The sequence below is a fragment of the Lathyrus oleraceus genome, chromosome 2, assembly GCF_024323335.1.
Source record: "Lathyrus oleraceus cultivar Zhongwan6 chromosome 2, CAAS_Psat_ZW6_1.0, whole genome shotgun sequence".
Taxonomy (NCBI): domain Eukaryota; kingdom Viridiplantae; phylum Streptophyta; class Magnoliopsida; order Fabales; family Fabaceae; genus Lathyrus; species Lathyrus oleraceus.
Window position 1 is genome coordinate 290,780,521 of NC_066580.1, and position 13,558 is coordinate 290,794,078.

Here is a 13,558-nt window from a genome sequence, read left to right on the forward strand (position 1 = left end):
AAAAAGGTTGGTTTTATTTTTTTTATAATGTGTTTTGAGAGTAATATGTTACTTTTATATTTAATTATTTTAAATTTTGAATTAATGTTTTAATTTTATTTTTTTTCAAATACCGATATTCAGCAATTAGAGAAAAGGTAATTAAAAGGGAAAAGAAAAGCTAACAAATAACTGCCACGTTAAATTGAAGAAATTAGAGAGGCATAGTTGAGCAAACAAGTTATGTGATTATTTTTGGCCTCTAGTTATTGGTGGCTGCTGTTTCTCACGGAATGTTCCATATGCTGATAAGATGATAAAGCCAATATTATTATTATGCATATAAACGAAATTTCCTGACACGGCTTTTGCTTATTTTTTTTCTCTTCATGTCCTTCTCTTTTCTAACTTGTCTCATTCTTAGGTTCAACCGGTTATGGCTTGAGGGAATGCAAAAATAGCTTCATGATAGTCAGGTTAGGACTCATTGTTGCTGCTTCATTAGCAGCTTTTACAGTTAAGCAGCTCAATCTTGGAAACTCTAAATCAGGTATTTTTGCTTTATCTATTTTTCTAACTTGCTCAATTCTATGAACTAAACTATTTCATTCACTTTTTTTTTTGCTTAGATCATGGTCAAGAAAGGTCTCAAAAGCATCAAGACGAAGACACCGAACAAGAGCAGGTCACTAGTATTACAGATGATTCTCATCATCAAAGGAATGATGTGAGTTTAGCAAATTTTAATCTCTTTTCTTTATGATTGCGAAATTCTAACTTGTTTCATGTTTTGCAGACTGAGGAGGAAGAAGAGGAGAAAGAGGAGGTCAAGTTAATTAGCAGCATAATTAATAGAGCTAATAATTTCGAAGATGATGATATTCTACCAGAATTTGAAGACCTTTTATCCGGAGAGATTGAGTTATCATTTCCTAGCGATGATAATAAGGATGAGAAAGAAAGAGTTTATGAGATAGAGATGGCATACAATGACAGCGAGTTAGAACGACTGCGGCAGCTAGTGAAGGAATTGGAGGAAAGGGAAGTGAAACTTGAAGGAGAATTGCTTGAGTACTATGGTTTAAAGGAGCAGGAATCAGACATTGTAGAGTTACAAAGGCAGCTGAAAATTAAGACGGTGGAAATAGATATGCTTAATATTACGATTAACTCGTTACAGGCCGAGAGGAAGAAGCTTCAAGAAGAACTCACAAATGGAGCTTCAGCAAAGAGAGATCTTGAGTTGGCTAGAAACAAGATAAAGGAGCTACAAAGGCAAATGCAGCTTGAGGCTAACCAAACAAAAGGCCAACTTTTGTTGCTTAAACAGCAAGTTTCTGGTCTACAGGTGAAAGAAGAAGTGGGTGCCAGAAATGATGCTGAGATTGAAAAGAAATTGAAAGCTGTGAATGACTTAGAGGTTAATGTTGTGGAGCTTAGGAGGAAAAATAAAGAACTTCAGTACGAGAAGCGAGAGTTAACTGTTAAACTCAATGCTGCTGAATCTAGAGTAGCAGAGCTCTCCAACATGACAGAGGTCAGAGTTTTCAACTAGACTTCTTTTCTTTCGTCTTTACAAGCTTTGCATCACTTGGACTTTTAAATATCTAAATCAATGATAATTTATAATCTTCGTTTTGTAAATCTATTTGAAGCTTTGTGTTGAACTGCAGAGTGAAATGGTTGCCAAGGTCAAAGAGGAGGTCAGCAACCTGAGACACGCAAATGAAGACCTGTCAAAGCAAGTGGAAGGACTTCAAATGAATAGGTTTAGTGAAGTTGAAGAGCTCGTATACCTTCGTTGGGTCAATGCATGTTTGAGGTATGAGCTAAAGAATCAGCAGGCACCCTCGGGAAAACTATCGGCGCGCGACCTCAGCAAGAACCTTAGCCCAAAATCACAAGCGAGAGCAAAGCAGCTGATGTTAGAATACGCTGGATCGGAACGAGGTCAAGGGGACACAGATCTCGATAGCAATTTCTCTCATCCCTCTTCACCAGGAAGTGAAGATTTTGACAATGCTTCTATTGATAGCTTTAGTAGCAAATATAGTAGTATTAGCAAGAAAACTAGCATAATCCAAAAATTGAAGAAATGGGGCAAACTCAAAGATGATTCTAGTGCTCTTTCATCACCATCAAGATCATTTTCAGGAAGTTCTCCAAAAAGGATGAGTATGAGTGTTAAATCTAGGGGTCCACTCGAAAGCTTGATGATAAGGAATGCCAGTGATAGTGTGGCCATCACCACCTTTGGTCAAGGGGATCTAGAATCTTCTTATTCTCCTGAAACTTCAACTCCTGCTAGTGCTGATCTTAGAAAAATCCCATCTACCGACTCACTAAATTCTGTTGCTACTTCATTCCATTTGATGTCCAAGTCATCTGTTGATGCGTCTGTGGACGAAAAGTACCCTGCATATAAATATCGCCATAAATTGGCCATGGCTAGAGAGAGTGATCTAAAAGATAAGGCGGAGAAAGCAAGAGTGCAGAAGTTTGGTAATCATTCAAATTTGAATATGATCAAGACTGAAAGAGAGAGGCCTCATATATCTTTGCCACCTAAACTTTCTCAAATAAAGGAGAAGCCAATTGTTCCTGATAGTCCAAATGACCAATCTGAGGATGGAAAGAATGTTGAAAACCAAAACATTAGCAAGATGAAGCTTGCCGACATTGAGAAAAGGCCTACTCGGGTGCCTAGGCCGCCTCCTAAACCATCAGGTGGTGGTTCTGTTAGCACAAATTCAAATCCTGCGAATGGAATACCATCTGCTCCATCCATTCCTCCTCCCCCTCCTCGTCCACCAGGAGGACCGCCTCCTCCACCTCCTCCACCAAGAGGTCTATCAAGAGGGGCAATGGATGACGACAAAGTTCACCGAGCTCCACAGTTAGTTGAGTTTTATCAGTCATTGATGAAACGGGAGGCAAAGAAGGATACTACTCCGTTACTAGTCTCTTCAACCGGTAACGCATCTGATGCCAGAAGCAACATGATTGGGGAAATTGAGAATAGATCAACATTCCTCTTAGCAGTATGTTGAAGTTTCCAAACTATTTTATTATTTTTCTCATGTTGGTACTTGTCAAATCATAGCACAGTTTTGAAAAGTATATATTTCTCATATGTTAAACATGTATATAGGTGAAAGCTGATGTAGAAACACAAGGTGATTTTGTCACATCCTTGGCAACTGAAGTTAGAGCATCCTCCTTTTCAGATGTCAATGACTTGGTTGCCTTTGTGAACTGGCTAGATGAAGAACTTTCCTTCTTGGTAAGCATGCCTTTGAGTGGTCATTTCTCAACATCACAGATAATTCATTCATCTAAAATTGAAAGAAATGTTTGACCAAAATTGGTAGTTATTTGAGGAGTTCTGGTATATATTTATATGCTGTACATTTGATTCTCTATGAAATGGCAGGTTGATGAACGAGCTGTCCTGAAGCACTTTGATTGGCCTGAGGGGAAAGCAGATGCACTAAGGGAAGCAGCTTTTGAATATCAAGATCTTATGAAATTGGAGAAGCAAGTCTCTACCTTCATTGATGATCCAAAGCTCTCGTGTGATGCTGCTCTCAAGAAAATGTATTCCTTGCTTGAAAAGTATGCATGCCTCTATTCCTTCCTACCATATATTTATTATTTCCTTACAAACAAAATGGATGGGTTGTGAGCTTAATAAATAAAAACATTCTCTTATTAGTCATAGTTTAAGTCACAAAAATGTTGAACCTGACTCTGCATACATTTCATTAATTTGCAGAGTAGAGCAAAGCGTATATGCACTGTTGCGAACAAGAGATATGGCTATTTCACGATACAAGGAATTCGGAATCCCAATAAACTGGCTACAAGATTCAGGAGTTGTGGGCAAGGTATATAAATATAGCCAAATTTTAATTTGTCTCCTTGAGACAAATCCTTTTGAGTTACATGTCAAAAGTGGACATTCCCTTTTAGCATTTGCATACAAGTAGCGGCTTATAATCACATGCTGCTTCTCTCTTTAATGTAGATAAAGCTTTCTTCTGTACAACTAGCAAGGAAGTATATGAAACGTGTTGCATCTGAACTTGATGCATTATCTGGACCTGAAAAGGAACCAGCTAGAGAGTTCTTGATTCTGCAAGGCGTGCGTTTTGCTTTCCGCGTCCATCAGGTTTGTAACAATTTTTGTAAAGAATCTAGCACCAATTAAAAATTTTAAAAACTCAGCTATTTTAAACTTCATTGATATTCCTGTTAATATATGGCCTGAACATGAATATATAAGTGGGGGCAGCCCTCACTCTACTAACCGATTTTGTAGGGTTGAGTTAGGCCCAACCACACATTTTTAACAATTCCATTGTCAACTCAGACAGAAACAACAAAGTGCTCTTACAAAATTGAGCTTTGATATGTGCATAATCAACTCAATGTTACAAGCATGAATGTACTTAATATATCGATCAATATTCATAAAATAAATATCTATAATACATACCGAATAATACAGTAATGGTGGTGCGAATCCCTTTTGCTTTCAGTTTGCAACAAAATTGAGCTTTGATATGTGCATAATCAACTCAACGTTACAAGCATGAATGTACTTAATATATCGATCAATATTCATAAAATAAATATCTATAATACATACCGAATAATACAGTAATGGTGGTACGAATCCCTTTTGCTTTCAGTTTGCAGGAGGCTTTGACGCAGAGAGCATGAAGGCTTTCGAAGACCTAAGGAGCCGCATCCAAACCCCTCAAATTGGTGGAGAAGAGAGTAAACCAGAATCATAGAATACCATCACAAGATTGTTTTTTTCTCTTTTTTCTTTTCCCTTAGTATTTACTTCACTTATATATGTATATGTTACCCATTCTACTGTATAATTCATTTTGCTGCAATTTGCATAGCTTATACGTACTGGATATTATACAGTGATACACCAATTATATTGTGAGTGCGACTTTGAACTCCAAGATAACCCTTATAGCACTAGATGGAAATTAAATTTAACACACTGAATAAACTTCTTTACTGTTGATATAACTGCTTATAGCACCAGTTGGAAATTAAATTAAACATACTGAATAAACTTCTTTACTATTGATATAACTCCAGCAATCATTACAATGAAATAGATACATAATTAAGCACGGTAGAAATGTCCGTCTGCACGCTAGCGATTTATTACTCTGACTACCAACAGCAGTTACATAACTGCACAAAGCAGTTAGTTCACATACAACATACAACAGTTACTAATAATTATCTAAAAACTACAAAGTAGAGAATGAAAAGTGACACATTTCCTTGCATAGTTTACTGATTGCCTCAATTCATGCAGAAATGTGGATTAGAAAATATGCCTCGGCTGTAATATTTTTACTGTTATAGCAATGTAATAACAAGACTTCTGTCCTGGAATTTGGCTCCGCCAACCTTTCCTTGAATTTCTGGGGGTAAGGCGATGACACGTCTTTGATCTCCGGCTTCTACCAAAAGCTCAGATCCTCCCCTATACTGCATTTATTTTAAAGAGAGAAGTAATCAACACCATGTTTATTCTCAAAAGTTAGCCACTGGCATAATGTGAAAATTGCAGCATGTGATAAGTGCAGAATTTGTGATAGAGAAGCGCAATATAACTCGTGACAAGTGTCAAACAAAAACATAAACCATAGAATTCAACCTACCCATTTGAACCAAAACATGTAATATCAAATAAAAGTCGCACTATTGATTGATCTTTAATTATTATTTTTAAGCAACAAAGTTAAAGTCAACAAATAATTCCATCATCAGTTTTGCAAGTTAAAAAATTTATCTGCCAGGAAGTTGACAAAAGCTTCTATGAAAACAATGTATTCATCTCATCTTCTACAGTATCCTTTTTTTGTATAAACAAAACCTGTGCACAGAATGACGAGTTGAGACCTTAGGTGCATTTCATTTCTTTTAATGGCCAAGAGGATAATAATCAACTTAATTTTCATAAAATATGTCAAAAAGAGTACATGAAGAATATGGTTATAAAGAAATTTACAAAACCGATAATTTATGAGCAGCAGGAAATTACATACTTGGTATAGCTTAATCTCTGATTTGTCAAAACCTGGCATGAAGAGAGTAACCGATTTTCTTTTGACATCAAACTTAACTGATGATGTCATATTACTGGATTGGCTCAATAGTGAAGTAAGAAGATGCCTAGCATTTTGATTCGCAGTGTCCAGTAAAACTCTGTTCCAGTCTACTGGGCTAATCATTAACGGACTTGATATAAAAGCAGAAGGCAAAGGAGAAAGATTTTTGTTTGCTCTTTCGTATGATTCTAGTTTTGGTTGGTGTGAGGAGAGTCCAAAAGCACCTGAAACTTGAGCACCAGCCTGAATTGTACACCCCCAATAACGTAATGCAGAATTGACCGAGGTTGGATTGTTAGGATCCATCACAAGGAAGCAACCAAATCTCTGGGAGTTTGAGAAGGCGGAAGATCCTTTCTGGACAAGACATAATCAAAAAATAACTTTTTTTTCATCAAGAAAAAGAAAAACAAGCTATTGTTATCAACTAAGTAGGGTATGCTACATATATGATGTTAAAATGTTTAATCTTACCTCGAGAAGTTGATCCAAATTGTCCCATGTTTCTGAACTCATCCTCCAGTTTAAATAAGATCTGGTGCTACTTATTCTCATGGCCTCATCCACAAGTCTGAGGAGTGAAGGAGCAGCCAATCTCCCAAGGTCAGTTTTCTCAGCCAATGTGCGGATATATTTCAAGTACAATCTACAAAATCAAAGAATGAAATAGAAAAAAAAATTGAGGATGTGCATGTGTTTGAGATAGAAAGTGGGCAATGGAAAACCTTGCTTTACTGCATCCACCCATGATTCGCAAGGTTTCCTCGCTGCTGACACTATCATATATTATTATGTCAAATTTATCGTGTTGAGTATTGGAAGGTGCCATCCCCAAAAATCCTACAAGCCTCTCAAGTGCAAGTACTAAAAAGATGGAGTCCATTCCAGGCATAATGCCAAGCTCTTCTCCAACAATCTATGAGAGAAAAGAGGAAGACATAGTGAGTGACAATTGTGTCATAAATGTTAACATAGAAAAGATATTATGACGTACCCACCCCTCCAAGTGTTCCTTGTGTCATATTAAGCTGGGCGTCTGCTTGCTTGAGAAGTTTTAAAGGTTCAAGAAGCATCTAGAGTTGTTGAAAAAACATACAAAGGGTTCAAGTGTGTAGAGAAGGAAATGAAAATGTCTCGGCAAGGAGGAAATAGAAAAAGGCAGACGCACTTTGGTTGTTTCCAACCTAACAGCCGAAAGGTTGTTGGTGCAAAGGACATGGGAAGTTCCAATTTTACAGTTGAGGAGATAGTCTGCAGTGACGTCTTGGCTATGTATCACTAAACATGTCTTGAATCCAGCCATTGCATAGTGCTGAAATACCAGGCACAAAGGGATTATTATCAAATTTATCACCATACATACATTTATGGAAAACAACCATTTCTCTATTATCATTATTATTAAAATTTAAAATTTTAGGGTTAAAAAAGTTAGTAAAACTGTACCTGAGCGGCGAAGATAGCTGCGGTGGTTTTGCCAGAGCCACCTTTACCGAGAAAGGTGAGTAATTGAGTTGCAGCAACATCCTGAGAAGAAGAAGAAGAAGCTGCCACCGACATTGACGTAGAATGTTGTGTTCGAAGAGAAGATGAACGAGAAAAGGGGACTCCGACACCGGCTCCGACTAGAAGCGGAAACGCCAAGGTTGAAATTGAGCCCATTGTTTTCGATTTCTCAACCTACACCACAACCTAAACTCAAACTCAAACCTTCAACTATAGATAATTCATACAGTACAACGGAACCGAATATACCTCACTCGTACTTTTTAAAATACAAAGATATTCTTATTCTTATTACCTCACATTTATCACTTCTTATTAAGAAAAGAATTTAATCCATATACATTGATCGATTGAGAGAGAGCGAATTTTTTTTTACAATCAGTAAATGGGAAAATTTAATCCATATACATTGATCGATTGAGAGAGAGCGAATTTTTTTTTACAATCAGTAAATGAGAAGTTTGATTTTTATTTTTAAAATCCATAAAATAATACAAACGAGGAAAGGGATAAATAGATAGTATAAAAATTTTAACATTATTAATTAATCTTTTAAAAAAAATACTAGTACTAGTTTTTTTTAATTTAAATTGGGTATTTAAGTTAAAAAAAGACATGGATTTTATCATAATAATAATAATAATATCACTTTAAAAAATGGAATGCACGATTTCTTCATTTATTAATTTAACTATAAAAAATTGAATGGTAAGGAATTTTTTTAATTTAATAAAAAAAATCATAAATTAAAACTCTAATTCTGAATATGCAACCGTTTTAAATTTTTTTATATATAAGAATTAGATGGATTAATTACATGCAGAAAAAATTTGAATTCTATAAGAAGAACTTTAAAAAACTGAACATGCGATTTCTTAAACTTTGTCTAACATTTTATTTTTAAATTAGTTTTACTTTTTAGTAGAAAACTGAAACTCAAACTAAAGTAGTGTAGTTTAACAAAAAAAAATATATTTCAATCATTATTTTATTTATTTCTTTTTATAAAACACAAAGACAAAAATATAATATATAATATTCATCACTAAAAATGATCAATATTAAAATCAACTTCAATAATTTTACATTTGTATCTATGATCATTACATTTATGTAAAAGCTAGACAAAAATAATTATTTAATAAATAAAAATAGTACACCTTCTATTTCCAAATTTACTTTTTTTATTTTATTCAATATATTAATTATTCAATAAATAAACAATTAATATTTTATTTATAATAGTGATAAATGATTTTGTTCTAATACATATAATTAAAATTGTATATGCTTATTGAATATCTAAAGCTCTAAGCGTATCATGAGTGACTCTTCTTTACTTGTTAAAAATATAAATGCGGGACAATCTCGAATGGTTAAGCGTTGGTAGAGGCGTTAAGGATTATTGTGAGGTTGTGAGTTAGCTCACACAGGGTGAGAAGCTCTATATATGTGTATTTGTGTATTGAAGTTATGTTGTTATTCTCTATCATGATACTGGGGTATTTATAGTCACATTTGGCCTAGATCCCAGACTTCTTGAGATGTAGCAACCACTATATGCATAGGTAGTTAATTTCCTGATATTCAAGGAGCGCGGTTAATTCCCACGACTCCCTCTATGCTATTGTTGACCAAATATACTTTATCCACACGATAACACACTACGCACGGAAACACGAAGGGTTCGGGCAAAACATATCTGAAGGAATATCGTTGTATCCAAAAGAGGGGTGCGTAAACCAACAAAGGGGCAATCTGGAAGGAATAATAGGTGAAGTGTATGCCTTCACCATGCCCCACAACCCCTTCCAATTACACCATTATGATGTCCCTCAAGCACGAGGGCTCGCATAAGCCGAAGTGTTTTAGTTCTCTCACCCATCATCATGCGTTTCACATGAGCCTTACTGAAGCCATATGCATACCTGAAGGTGGCAAGAAACATAAGATAGAGAGGTTTGAATTGGGGTTCTAAAAATGAAATCTTTTTTAAAATCAATACAATCAAACAATAACATGAACAAGAAAAATAACACAATTATTTTTATATTGGTTCATTGTTAACGAAGCTACCTCCAGTCCACCCGTCAAGGTGATTTTGCTTCTCAACAAGAACTTAATCCATTATGACTGAAACTGATTACATACACCACAAAGACAACCTGCCTTTATCTTCTTGAGTTTATTTGACTAAAACCTAGTCATTCAAGGAATACACTCAAACAAATGAGATTTACAATAATGTGTTTATAAGATTGTTTCTAAGAAAGCATAATAACACAAGTTAAATACAATGAATTTCTCACACAATAACGAACAAAACATCTATGTGTGTTTACAAAAACTATACACAAATAAAATCAAGTTCAGCAAATAACGTTGTGTATGTTCACGTGAATTAGCAAAGAATGAGCAACTTCTCCAATCTTCCAAGTCTCCTTTATATAGGCAGTTAAAAGATTTGTTGGAGGATAGAATTGGAATAGAAAAAATGTAGTTGTCTCTTTGTATAACAGTTTGCATATTGGGAGGCAAAATGGTACAATAGTATTGTCCTTAGATCAGCGTAGTAGAGGGAAGGGTGATCTTGTATTGTGTATTATTTTCCTGACGCAAAATCTTTTGAGCTTATCTTTTAATCTTTATACGCTTATGAATAAATGATGTTTAAGCATGCTTAGAAGTATCAAGAGACTAGTCGAGAGAATCTTCAGAACCTTGGTCTTCAGAGTCTTGACACAATTCCTCAGAACCTGGTCTTCAGAGACTTCAGATCTTGTTCTTCAGAGTCTTCATAACTTGAGAGCGTAAAATCTTAAAGGCTTGACAATCCTTCAGAGGCTTTTCAATCAGAACCACAGTCAGAAGTTTTAACATAAACATTCATCAAAATCTTTGTCTAAGAGCATTCTAGAACTTGACAGCATCTTGTAAAGCATTTTGAATCTTTTCAGAGTCATAGTATGTTGAATCCTGAATCTGATGACATCACACGTCAATTCTTCAAAATTAAAACCTGTTAGCAAAAGCTGCACACTAGACAAAACCATTGGGGCACAAAATTGTTCTCTAAGAAACAATGAATTATTATCATCAAAACTAAAGGTCAGATGCATAACCAAATCTTTTTCTTACAATCTCCCCATTTTTGATGATGACAAAACCATGTATTTTGAATAATAATTTTTACTTGGTTTAATCACATACAAATATCATAGTGAGGTTTGTAAGCTCCCTCTAAATTTTATACTGTTAAAAACTATTTTTCAGCTTAGAATATCAGAGTTAGGTTTGCAAGCTCCCCTTGAATTTAAGATTTAAAATAATCTTAACACATATAAAAAATCTCAATCAACATGAAATAAATAATTTCCCATAAAGTTTGGTTATTATGGATGTAGTAACTTCCCAAGATGTAAAAGCTTGTGTACAGAAGTATCTCATTTTAGAAATATCTTTGCTTGAGTTTCAGAAAGTTTGATCATCAGTCTCGTCACAAAGCATGATTTGTCAGAGCTTTCATATGGTTGTATGCATGCCTGGTTGTTATCAAAACTTATATACACCTAGTTAAGAACTTTGTTTGGTTAAGGACTTCGTTTGGTTCAAAACTTGTATATGTAACACCCTTCTAAAATACCCCAATAATTAATTAAAACAACAAAATATGAATAAGAGTAGATATGCAATTTCAGGGTGTCACACTTGACACTTCACACCATTCATCAAAATAACTTGTCATGCTTGTTTATTAATCAAAATAAAACATTGCACAATTCGCAGCGGATAGAAATCTAACAACATGCAAACCATGTAACACATTACATGTAAAATTGTTCAACAACCAACAATGAAAACAAAGTAAAACATCCCGTCCCGATGTTACAAATACCAGAGCATGACTCACTAAGGAACTACACTAGACTCCAAGCACTAGCTTCTACTCAATCACTGCTCGTTACCTGAAACATAGTTGTAAGGGTGAGTTCCTCAATCGATATAATAAGCATTATAAAATATCATGTAATGCTAAGTAAATTAACACATTTCATCACCCTAATCATATCACACATTCAGCAACGGCAACATCAACTCATAATCATACTCAACACAAACACAAAACACACGTATAATATTGGAATACATCCATTCATATTATACGCCATACATACATTATGAAATGAGACTCCATGCATGCGGTACCGACTATTCGTGAACACATAGTTCAACCCCACCGATCAAACCCAGATACGGCTACCAAGCTCACTAGTCCCACTCATTTGAGACCTAGTGACTCACTCACTAATTCCTCACCATGGGAATTAGCTACCACCATAAAGGCTATGCTATGCACGCTAAATCACCTAGCATGCAACCATCAACAACAATCCACAATGGACATATGCTCACACTCTAAGCCATAAACAGTCCATCCACAATTGCATACATAATAGATATATTCACAGCATTATGCATACCATCATACATCGTCAGCATATTTATCACAGAATCATATCATGTCATGCTAAATAATAAATCACAGTATTAGCACACTCTACTAATACCTATACTGCTCAAAACAACGGGAAATGATCCCTACTATATCATACATGCAATATATCATTCACCAATATAGGCTAATCATCAAATATGTACACATAATTCCATTCCAAAACGTACACAATATTTAAATATCAATTTTTCACTTTTCAAACAGTGTTAACCTGTTAACGCATTTGGTTAACCTGTTAACGCAAGACAGAATACAATTTTTACAGTATTTCAACAGTGTTAACCTGTTAACGCCCTGGGTTAACCCGTTAACGCAAGACAGAATACGCTTTTTGGCAAATTATAACAGTGTTAACCGGTTAACACCCTGGGTTAACCGGTTAACGCAAGACAAAAATTAATTATTTTAATTATCATAACAGTGTTAACCGGTTAACACCCTGGGTTAACCGGTTAACGCAAGACAGAAAGTTGTTCCTGCGCTAACACGAACAGAATGCAGAATTACCCGCATTTTTCGCCGTTGGAGGACTTCCGGACCTCCGATTTCGATTCCGTAAAAAGCTACACGTCCAGGAAATTACGACTCGTCCAATTATAGATTCATTCCCAGTTTTAACGTAATTTATTCATCACAATTCAGGGTATTTATCAAAACCTAATTAGAGTCGATTCAATGGCTTATTACTACCCATTACATGTTAACCCATAATACCCATTAAACGACGATAAACCCCCCTTACCTGAGTTAATCCGGCAATTGATTCTTTGACCTTCAACAATCGTGAATTCTCCTCTTGAGCCCTAGCCTCTTCTTCTCCCTTTCTCAGTTTCTTCTCTTTTCTCCCAATTATTACGTGTTCTCTGTTTTCACGTGTAAACAACCTTTTTACCAAATGGGACTCTTTACTGATTCCAAAAATCGTTCCAATTCCAACTTTATTATTCCAATAATAATAATCCAATAATATTCCAATTATTTAATTAAATTAATAAATATACTAATAATAATATATATGAATGGTTTATCTTTTATTTTGAAAAATAATACCCTCTCATTCATATTATCATCATAATATACTATTAAACTTAAATTAAATAATTATCATATTTTATCGGGGTGTTACAGTATACGCCTGGTTCAATACACATATGGTTCAATTGAACTTAGTGCAGAACATGTATATGTCTGGTTAACTGCAAACTACCTAGTTAACTATTCAGAACATGTGCCTAGTTCTTTTGAACTCTAATCATCTTGGTTAATACCTTTAAACCTGAAACACTTGGCTAACATGATAAACTTATTCAAAGTTCCCAGAAAAGTTGCCAATGTTAGAAATAATGTTAAAGACATGTTAGGGTTTCAAAATTAGAATTAGGTATATCAAAATCAATCCTTATTCTCC

General features: G+C 34.9%; 2 protein-coding genes across 2 annotated transcripts; one reads left to right on the top strand and one right to left on the bottom strand.

The window, feature by feature from the left end:
• The first annotated feature begins 243 nt into the window (after nt 1-243).
• On the top strand, nt 244-4,998 carry LOC127119177 (protein CHUP1, chloroplastic). The gene is made up of 9 exons (XM_051049363.1): nt 244-529; nt 609-706; nt 776-1,516; nt 1,653-3,020; nt 3,131-3,262; nt 3,413-3,594; nt 3,755-3,866; nt 4,007-4,150; nt 4,674-4,998. Exons 1-9 carry the CDS (start codon nt 445-447, stop codon nt 4,776-4,778), a joined length of 2,967 nt encoding a protein of 988 aa, XP_050905320.1. The 5' UTR covers nt 244-444; the 3' UTR covers nt 4,779-4,998.
• Nucleotides 4,999-5,059: 61 nt separating this feature from the next.
• On the bottom strand, nt 5,060-7,943 carry LOC127119178 (uncharacterized protein At1g26090, chloroplastic). The gene is made up of 7 exons (XM_051049364.1): nt 7,575-7,943; nt 7,297-7,440; nt 7,127-7,201; nt 6,854-7,044; nt 6,603-6,774; nt 6,066-6,485; nt 5,060-5,505 (listed from the first exon to the last, which is right to left on the bottom strand). The coding sequence occupies exons 1-7, from the start codon at nt 7,788-7,790 to the stop codon at nt 5,374-5,376; spliced, it is 1,350 nt and encodes a 449-aa protein (XP_050905321.1). The 5' UTR covers nt 7,791-7,943; the 3' UTR covers nt 5,060-5,373.
• Nucleotides 7,944-13,558: the final 5,615 nt, after the last annotated feature.

Bases quoted from the DNA above. Each gene is read 5' to 3' on its own strand.
- LOC127119177 (XM_051049363.1), top strand. From the start codon at position 445: ATGATAGTCAGGTTAGGACTCATTGTTGCTGCTTCATTAGCAGCTTTT. The intron at 707-775 runs GTGAGTTTAGCA...CATGTTTTGCAG, and splicing joins CTCATCATCAAAGGAATGAT to ACTGAGGAGGAAGAAGAGGA. The intron at 3,867-4,006 runs GTATATAAATAT...TCTTTAATGTAG, and splicing joins ATTCAGGAGTTGTGGGCAAG to ATAAAGCTTTCTTCTGTACA.
- LOC127119178 (XM_051049364.1), bottom strand. From the start codon at position 7,790: ATGGGCTCAATTTCAACCTTGGCGTTTCCGCTTCTAGTCGGAGCCGGT. The intron at 7,441-7,574 runs GTACAGTTTTAC...CTGGTATTTCAG, and splicing joins CAGCTATCTTCGCCGCTCAG to CACTATGCAATGGCTGGATT. The intron at 6,775-6,853 runs GTTTTCCATTGC...TTGATTTTGTAG, and splicing joins GGTGGATGCAGTAAAGCAAG to ATTGTACTTGAAATATATCC.